This window comes from Nicotiana sylvestris, chromosome 9 (genome assembly GCF_000393655.2).
Source record: "Nicotiana sylvestris chromosome 9, ASM39365v2, whole genome shotgun sequence".
Taxonomy (NCBI): Eukaryota; Viridiplantae; Streptophyta; class Magnoliopsida; order Solanales; family Solanaceae; genus Nicotiana; species Nicotiana sylvestris.
The window spans coordinates 66071310-66081223 of NC_091065.1; the positions used below are offsets into that span (position 1 = coordinate 66071310).

The 9914-nt window shown below is 39.7% G+C and overlaps 1 protein-coding gene across 1 annotated transcript; it reads left to right on the top strand.

The window, feature by feature from the left end:
• Positions 1-9139: 9139 nt before the first annotated feature.
• On the top strand, positions 9140-9643 carry LOC138877691 (uncharacterized). Its single transcript, XM_070157319.1, has 2 exons — positions 9140-9352; positions 9533-9643. The coding sequence occupies exons 1-2, from the start codon at positions 9140-9142 to the stop codon at positions 9641-9643; spliced, it is 324 nt and encodes a 107-aa protein (XP_070013420.1).
• Positions 9644-9914: the final 271 nt, after the last annotated feature.

A 9914-nucleotide genomic window follows, 5' to 3' on the forward strand; every position in this document is an offset into this window, starting at 1 on the left:
AGATTCTGGTATATATGAAGTTGGTTGGATAGAGTGTTGTACGGTTTCTACATATATAGGGTTATTTTGGTGAGTGCCAAACACTTGGGTGTAGTGGTGGTCATTGGTTGAGTTTTGAGGATCAGGAATGGGTTGTGGTGTGTTCTGGGGGGGGGTGTGATAAGTGGCGATTGGTGGGTACTGGATTGGTTCATGGTGATGTTATGGCGGAGTTGGTATTGGTAAGGGATTGATATTTTGAGGTGGGGTTGCATATTGATAAAGTGCAAGAGGGTTTTGTGGATGTTGGTTCAGTGTATTTTGGGGAGGTGCTAGGTTCTTGGTGTTTTGTTGATTGATGTCAGGGACATTCAGGGTGAGGAATAGGTTTGCCAAGTTGCGGACCTGCTCAAGCTCTCCCTGTAGCTCCAGTATCTTTTGTTCCAACCTCAAAACCAGATCATTTGGTGCCGGGGTACTCCGACCGTCTGAAGTTTCTGCATTTTCCACATTCTCTTTTCAAATACCGCTTAAGTCGTCCATTTTAGCTTTTCCTTTGCTCTTTGTATTTCTTGGAGGAGGAGGAGATGGAGGGCCTCTAGATCTGGTGTGATACGCTGATGATGCCAGTATGAGCGAATCAACCTTAGGGTATGGGAATAAAGAATAAAGAAAAACAAAAAGGTAAACAAGTCAATAAGGTTTTTGAGATGTTTGCAGTATTTAAACACATATTGCGGGAATGTAAATTCGCGTCCTAATTTGGGAACCTCGTTGTGCCCGAGGTAGGCCTAGCGACAAATAAATTTGGAGAAATTTAGTGCCAATAATTGCCTCATTTCATTAATGTAAAAGTAAACAACCCAAAACGAAACTAAATAAGATAATGTTTTTAATGACACTTGGCCTTATTACATCTGAAAGGAAAGCAAGTAAATCTAATCTACTTGGTCCTAGAAAGACCCTCTCCAGACTGGATGCTGTTGTCGACCAACTTTCCCAACTCGTGCACGTTCAGCAGTAGGAATGTCCTTGTTAGATGCCTTCCTTCATTTCCTTCAGCATTCTGACAGTCGTTGACCCTCTTCCTTATCTTTCCTTCCAATTCCATTAAACTGTACTCCAGATATTCTAGCCTCTCGCTGGATTTAACAGCTCTTTATTTCCACTCGTTAATCATCTCCATGTCAGCCTTATGCTGCGCCATATGCTCAGCTTTAAACTCTTGGACTCTTTTGTGCAACTTGTTGTACTTCACCTCTGCTTCAGCAAACTCATCTATGACCTTATTTCCTGGACCAACCCTTTGCTCAAAGACTCCTGATAGGTTATCATCCAACCATGAGGGGTAAAATAATGAGTGACCCACATGGTATCGGTCTGGCTCGATGGTATCCTTCTCCACAATGATCTTCAAAGTCCACATACATTGTGCTTCATTCTTATATAGGATGGTATCACCCTGGAAATCAGCTCTGAAGTGGATCATCTTAGCAACCTGTGGTATGACTTGTCTCCTACCTGCCTGTCTCATAACTCTAAGGGGAGCATAAGGGTATATCCCTCTTAACCCGATCAGCACAAAATGTGAGACATCTCTGGATCTTATGATGAACTCGTCGATGGGGAACCACTCGAACATCCACTGAACCTTGTCTTCAGTTAGCTTGTTGAAAAACTGCACCCATCCTACAACATCCTTAGGTTGATCGAACATGTCTGATATGTAAGTCATCCTTTTAGGGTGATGGAAGGCTATGTGGTCATTCCACGGCCTTCGTGGAAACTATTGGCGGTATTGAACCCTTAGGAGATGTTCTAACAGCCAGACTTGTAACAACAATTTGCAACCCTCGAAGAATCTAGACCCCTTCTGACAGCGTTCCAAGGCCCAATACATATCCGCAATGATCATAGGGACAATAGTATATGTCTGCCCCTCTATCCCGTCCATTAGAGTTTTGGTCACCATGGCCAGCCTAGTATGGATTCTATCCCCTTGGATTGGGAATACCAGCATGCCCAAGAAGCACATAATGAACATGAAGAACCTACGATGAACCCAGCCCAAAGAAGTGATTGAGAACTCGTCATCAAAAATACGGTAAGACTTATTGTGACCGTATCTTTCATAAAAGAAATCAGAAGGTATGTAGGAGTTTTTCAGGCACTCTAAATCATCATTTTTCTTCAGCCCCATCATCTTAAGGAACCCTCTAGTGGTGTGATTTTCAGGTGCTTGCAGACCATGGCTATCCTAAGGGAACCCAGCAAATTCCCCTATTTCTTCTACGAGGGGAGTCATTTCTATGTCTCTAAAATGGAACACAGCCCTTTCCTTATCCTAAAACAGAGTGGCAGCCTTGATAATCATCTTGTTTGGTTAAAGATCCAATAGTGATGGCAAATTACCCAAGACTCTTTTCATATGATTTTGATCACTTGAGGGAAGATCCCTCCACCAATCTATCAAAAGTGAAGGAATGCTACCGACCATACCGAATCTGGGGACTTCGTACCTCATTTTCTGCAAAACAAGAGAGAGTTAGGCCCTTTCCCCTTCTAGGTTCGTCTATTTATACAGTAATGATTATCATATTAGCACTTATTTCTCCAAATTAATGCACACAATCATGGTTACGTCCATTGGGATTGTGGAAAACCCAATGGACTTTTGGACGAGGCTTGTCTTAAAGGGTTATTATGTGGACAACATATTAATCTGGCTAGATTTGACCATGATGCATGTACAATTAATCAAAGTAAGGTTGTTATAGAGGTCTAGACTGGGACCCTCAAACAGACAACTTGAGGGGGAAAGGCACGGAACCGTTGAACGCACCGCTGATCGGCTAGTTTTATCGCAAATACGCCTTTCCGAATTTAAAGGGTGATATATAGGAAGAGCACAAACACTCATCAAGCGTTGCTATAGGATTGATTATGCACGAGTGGAATATGATATTGAGCACGATTTATGCAATAATAAATAGCATATTTTCAAGTATTTGCACGTAAGAAAAATAATAAATGCAGTATTTAAGTAATTGAAAGATAGTTATGGAAAAAGAAAACAAAGAAACAAGTCAGTTTCAGAAAAAATAAAAAAATTATAAATGCTTGAAAATAAGCAGTTAAATTCAAATAAGGGGAAAGGGTACGTGGGATGGAGCATGCTTAGACTAATTCACAAAATAAGTTCGTCATGGTAAGAGCCTAAAATATCTCCAACAGAGTCACCATGCCGTCACACCTATTTTTTCCCTCGCGGGAGTTCGGGATTCGACATTCATGGGGGAACAACTCATTTCCGTTTGGGAATTGGGTATGCGACGAGTCGCCACCTAACGGATTATGGTGCGTTAGGGCACCTAGAGCAATTAACTAATGTAACTAGTTTGCATTACCAGAGATTAGGGTAAGGGCTCGAAATAACCTTGAGGGGAAGGTGTTAGGCACCCCTCGCGGTCCATAACTGTGGGTCCCGACCGAAATTAAACTATGTGAATTAGTCCTTTTAACAAGATCATACCCATGCAATGCCCGGTAAGCACTCCTCAATGAGAGGGGCTACACGTTGCATTAGCGCATAGGTCATCATATCCTTTTACTACCCATTACCCTCCCCTTAGTGGTTATATATGCGAGTTTAATAAACTACCTCTAAGCTGCTGCTACCCGTCCCTTCCTTATGGTCATAGAGGAATTTAGGACCTCTAAATCTGGAGAGTTCTAGACAACCTAAGGTTTTAAAAGGTAAAAATCTAGGCGACAAACAAAGAACACATAGGACAATCAGATTGGGAAAAAAGCAGTTAAGGCTCATGTTTACCTCCACATGTACATAAGCAAACAAGCAGCACATCTCAAACATAGATTTTGAAGAAATTCAGAAATCTTAAGAGCATGATATCTAGATGAATGTTACAGATTCAGGATATGCATAAGGAAAGTGGCAGAATCCTAACCAGTTTGCCTACTGTTTTTATAGCCTGTTAAGCCTGGATAATTTCACACATAAACAGAACTGGTTTAATAGTTATTTATCGTCCTAAAGCTTGCCTAAGTATGTATATGCAATCACAATTTTGGGAAACAATTTGAAGTTCTTTATCCTATAGGCATGCTTTCTATTGATGTGTAATAAGACACTGTATGAAATTCCAGTTTGAATATGATAATTACTATATGGACATGAGTTCTATCTTTAATGAGTGAAACTGTTGTTAGTTCTTATTAGACACACATACTGACTGAGAAAGTGTGACAACCGATTAAACCTACATGCAAATATATGCTGTAATAAAAGTTGAACCTTAGTTATTTTAATCCCTATAGGCATGGTGTCTAATCATGTAAAGCAAAGTAGGCAGAACGTATTTCAACCATAGCAAACCCTATAGACATGTTATCTAACAAATACATTTTAACTAAAGCAAACCTTATAGGCATGTTATCTAACAAACACGTTTGAACCAAAATGAACCCTATAGGCATGTTATCTACCCAGCTTTACCCACAGTACCATATAACTACCCTCCCTTTTCAATAGTCACCCTAATGTCTGTTTACTATTAATTATTACAGACCAATGATTGAATAAATATTACATACATAGAATATAAATTAAGCTATAGGGAGCCTGAAGTAGGCCCAAAGCAAATTCTGATATGCCAGAGTTCAGAGAGATCTCATGGATCTTTAAGCAGTACACATACCAGAGGGGCAGGACTTAATAACCTAAGAATAAGTGAGAGCGCTTGACATGATTTGAAAGAGTTTTGGTAAACAGTATAGAGAGGATTCTTAGAGGTGAATAGATTTTCTTAAAACTAGTACTAATTTGGAGGTAAAATAGCTTGAGAGAAGTATGAAAAAACACTTTTAAGTCAAACACAAATCATAGAACAACCATATTCAGAAACACTTGGCAAGCAAGTTCCACCCAAGGAGAGAGGGGTTGGGGACACATAGAATACACCTTAGTGTACAATGGAGAACATAAACAACAAGGTGTATAGAATTCTCAAGGGATTTTGCAGAACTAATAGGTCAATTATAAGGTAGGTCATTGAGACATAGAGCAAGGATCACAGTAAAGCCACATTGAAAATACATTAACACTGGATAGAATCAACAACACAACTAGAGTTACCTGAGGGACTAGATGACTTAGCATGAGCAAAACAGAATGGGCAAGAACATAAATGGACAAGCTAGGCAAATATCAACAAGTAGACATAGTGTAGGCATGTTGAACAAAACAAGATTTAAACATGCTAGGTAAACAATAGACATGCCAATATAATTTAGACATGCTAATCACATATGGAACCAGGCAGTATTAGGCATGTTAGATAAATAGTAGACAAGCAAGTAAGTTGAGACATGCTAATCACATATTGAATAAGGTGTATTAGGCATGCAAGAGAGATAGTAAACAGGAGAAGGAATGAAATAAGGACTGATGGACGAAGGCAGTAATGAAACACATAGGGTTTAGGTTCTAAAATTTAATCAGAGGCATACCAGTTAGGGAAAGAGAACACAAGATGTAAGATAGGTGTTGTGCAATTTCTAGCCTTGGCTTACAGCCGGCAAGACTGATGAAGATCACAAGTAGCAGAAAGAACAGAGAGCTTTTAGAGTGTAAGAGTAGTGATGAACTAATGTTCATGTCTTTAAGAAGTTAAATAAGAGAGTTTATATAGTAGTTCAAGAGTAGAGTAAATAAGGTAAAGTAATCAATTATCAGCAATTGAGGGATATTAGAATAAATCACACAAAGAGGTTCAACATAGTCTTCCCCTTAATTAAGGTCAATTAGCCAACAGTAATGACAAGAACTAGTTAAGTCAAGAGGTTCAAATCAGACTGAGTAAAGAAGTAAATAATTAGGGGCCTTATTAAGGAAAGGAGTTCAAATCAAACCAAATAAAGAACTTCAGAATAAAATAATCAAGGGTTTAATTACGAAAAGAATCATGTAAAGAATCAGTAAATATACAACAATCAAATAAGGTAAGAATGACTAATTAAGGTCATAAACACAGAAATAATCAAGAATCATGCACACGAATTTTTTAACAGAGCAAATCACTCAACAATTCTAGAAAAAAAAATATTAATTCCCATAAACAAAATATGTTGAGTAAAACTTTTAGGAACACAGAAAAAGTAGATGGAAAATAATTCAAAGAACCCTAATTAGAAAACACTTAAAGAAGAAAAACAGCCATGGAAAACTTTGAAAGCACGTTAACGCATAGAGATTCGGAAAACAAAAATCATAGAAATTGAAACCTGAAGTAGCATAGTGCTTAAAAACTGGTTAGTAGTAGAGAAGTAAAAAAACCTAAAAGAATAGCCATGAAAGTTTAAAAATGCTTCAGATACCCAGAGGTTCGACTAACAAATAATAAGAAAACAAACCCTAATATAACAAAATGTTCAAAAATTGATTAATCAATAAAGAAATAAAGGAGCCTTAAGGAAAAAGAAATGACGAACTCAAATTGCTCCAAATCTACAAGGATCTGGATGGATTCAAGTCCAAATGCTAAGTTTTGAAGAAAAGAGAAAGGGTAAAGAGAATCTGGCCTTTGAATCAAAGATTTAAGCCGTGAAACTTTGATAGAAATCACTCACAGACCATAGACAGAGTCTTGAAGAGTTTTAAACGAGATGAGGACCAGATCTCTTTGAGCAACCAGGAGATATATGAGACAAGTAGAGGCCTCGTACATCCATGAAAATCCATAGATCGAGTAGGAATCAAAGATATTAGAACTAGTTTTGGGTGGAGGCAATTAGGGTTAAATTTGGTCTCAGAGAGAATTAGAGAGGGGAGGGTTTCAAGGGCGGCGGGTGTAGGCAAATGACTAGGGTTTGGGGGTCATTGGGACTTAAAAAGGAAAGAAGAAATGATGGCCGTTTATCTCTATAATCAACAACTAGGATTAAAAGGATTTGGTGCCGGGTTGAATGTTATGGGTTTGGGCTGGGTAGATTTGGGCTGTTGTGGGATTGAATTTTGGCATTTAATTAGGCTAGGTCCAAAATAGAAAAGGCTATTTGTTAAATACCTCTATAGTTAATAAATTATAAAAAATGATTTTCATGCCTATAAATGTTTTAAAATAATTACTTAATATTTTAAAAAAATAAAAGGCTATTTTCCGATAAAATAATGTAATAATGCATGCATAGGCTATAATTGCAATGTAATTGCAATTGCATCCTAAAAATACAAATGTGGCTATCTGTGAAATACTTGAAACTTAGTACAAATGCAAATGATAAAATTAAGCCACAAAATTTATTATAAAACTATCTGTGATGCAATCAGTGATTGTTTTACAAATAAAATCCTGGGATAAATTAATTAAAATATTTTAAAAATGCAAAAATTATATGAGAAATACTAATTGATGCCAAGGTATAGTTTTGGAAATATTACGGGAAAAAATTGGGTATCAACACTACTCACGTAGCCTGGGCGAGCACGAGCAGCATTTGAGAGTGGTACTTCAGACATTGCGAGGACATAAGCTATACTCCGAGTGTGAGTTTTGGTTAGAGTCTGTGGCATTCTTGGGGCATGTTGTGTCACGAGGAGGTATTAAGGTGGATCCCAAGAAGATCTGGGTAGTTTAAAGTTGGCCACATCCCACTTTGGTGACTGAGATCAGGAGTTTCCTGGGGTTGGCAATTTAATATCGCCAGTTTGTGCAGGGTTTTTCATCCGTTGCAGCACCTTTGACTAGATTAACTTAGAAGGGTGCTCCATTCCGTTGGTCTGACGATTGTGAGACGAGCTTTCAGAAACTCAAGACAGCCTTGACTACAACACCGTTTCTAGTGTCGCCTTCCAATCGGGGATATATACAGTGTATTATAACGCTTCACGCGTTGGCTTGGGTTGTGAATTGATATAGGAGGGGCAAGTTATTGCATATGCTTAACGTCAGCTAAAGATTCATGAAAAGAATTACCCTGTGAACGATCTAGAGTTGGCATAGGGAGGCATTATCTGTATGGGGTATCATGTGAGGTTTATACTGATAATAATAGTTTATAGTATTTGTTCAAGCAAAGGGATCTCAATTTGAGGTAATGTAGATGGATTGGGTTACTGAAAGATTATGACATCACCATTCTTTATCATCTGGGCAAGGCAAATGTGGTCGCAGATGCCTTAAGCAGGAAGGCATAGAGTATGGGTAGCTTGGCTTTCTTTGCAGCAGAGGAGAGACCACTAGCCTTGGACATTCAGTCCTTCGCTAACAGACTTGTGAGGTTGGATATTTCAGAGCCCAGCCGAGTTCTTGCATGTGTTGTTGCCCAGTCTTCACAATTGGAGCAGATCAAGGCTCAACAGCTTGATGATCCGCACTTGGCAGCTCTCAAACAGATGGTACTACAGGGTAGTGCCAAGGAGGTTTCTTTTGGCAAGGATGGTGTTCTGTGACTCTAGGGTCGTCTATGTGTTCCAAATGTCGATGGCTTGAGAGAGAAGATTCTAGAGGAGGCACATAGTTCTCGGTATTTTATTCATCCAGGTGCTACGAATATGTATCGTGACCTGAGACATCATTATTGGTGGCAGCGGATGAAGAATGACATAGTGGAGTATGTAGCTAGGTGTCTAAATTGCCAACAGGTCAAGTATGAGCACCCAAGGCCAGGTGGCCTACTCCAACAAATGACTATACCTGAGTGGAAGTGGGAGCGCATCACTATGGACTTCGTAGTTAGGTTGCCGCGGACCTTGCGGAAGTTTGATGTAGTTTGGGTCATTGTCGACAACTTGACCAAGTCAGCACACTTCAATCCGGTAGTGACCACTTATATTTCAAAGAGGCTGGCCCAGATTTATATACGATTGATAGTTCGATTACACGGTGTGCCTATTTCCATTATATCAGATAGAGTCCCTAAGTCACTTCCTATTTATGGAGAGCCATACAGAGTGAGTTGGGGACCCCGCGTAGAGCTCAGCACATCATTTCAACCACAGACCTATGAGCAATTGGAGTAGACAGTCCAGATTCTGGAGGACATGCTTAGAGCATGTGTGATTGACTTCGGAGCGCAGTGCGATCAATTCTTGCCTTTAGTCAAGTTTGCTTACAACAAGAGTTATTAGTACAACATTGAGATGGCTCCATTTGAGGCTTTATATGGTCGGCGATGTCGTTCTCCCATCGGGTGGTTCGATCCTGGTGAGGCTAGGTTACACGGTACTGATTTAGTAAAAGATGCCTTGGAAAAGGTAAAGTTGATTCAGGAGAGACTTCGCACAGCACAGTCCAGGCAGAAGAGTTACGCATATCAGAAGGCGCATGATGTATCATTTATTGTCGGTGAGAAGGTTCTCTTGAAAGTCTCACCGATGAAGGGTATTATGAGATTTGGGAAGAAGGGCTAGCTGAGCCCAAGGTTTATAGGTCCATTTGAGGTGTTGAGGCAAGTTGGGGAGGTTGCTTATGATCTTGATTTACCTCCCAACCTATCAAGGGTTCATCCAATTATTCATGTGTCTATGCTCCAGAGATATCATGCCGACCTGTCACATGTGTTAGAATTCAGTACTATTCAGCTAGATGAGATCTTGGGTTACGAGGAGGAGCCAGTTGCTATTGTTGCAAGACAGGATCGATAGTTGAGATCCAAGAGGATTTCTGCGGTAAAGGTTCAGTGGAGGGGCCAACCAGTAAAGGAGGCGACCTGGGAGTCCGAGGAGGACATGTAGAGCAGATATCCACACTTATTCAGCACTTCAGGTACGAATCTAAACTCGATCGAGGACGAACATTTGTTTAAGAGGTGTAAATTGTCCACTATTGGTGACGCTTGACGCTCCCCGGCTCAGGTTGTCCACCCAGGTAAGCCAGGTCTAGATATCATCTACTTTAGGATTTGAAAACTTATAA

What these genes read in the sequence shown, in the direction of transcription:
- LOC138877691 (XM_070157319.1), top strand. Translation starts at nt 9,140, where the DNA reads ATGGCTCCATTTGAGGCTTTATATGGTCGGCGATGTCGTTCTCCCATC. An exon ending in CATTTATTGTCGGTGAGAAG is followed by an intron (nt 9,353 to 9,532) that starts GTTCTCTTGAAA and finishes TCTATGCTCCAG; the next exon opens with AGATATCATGCCGACCTGTC.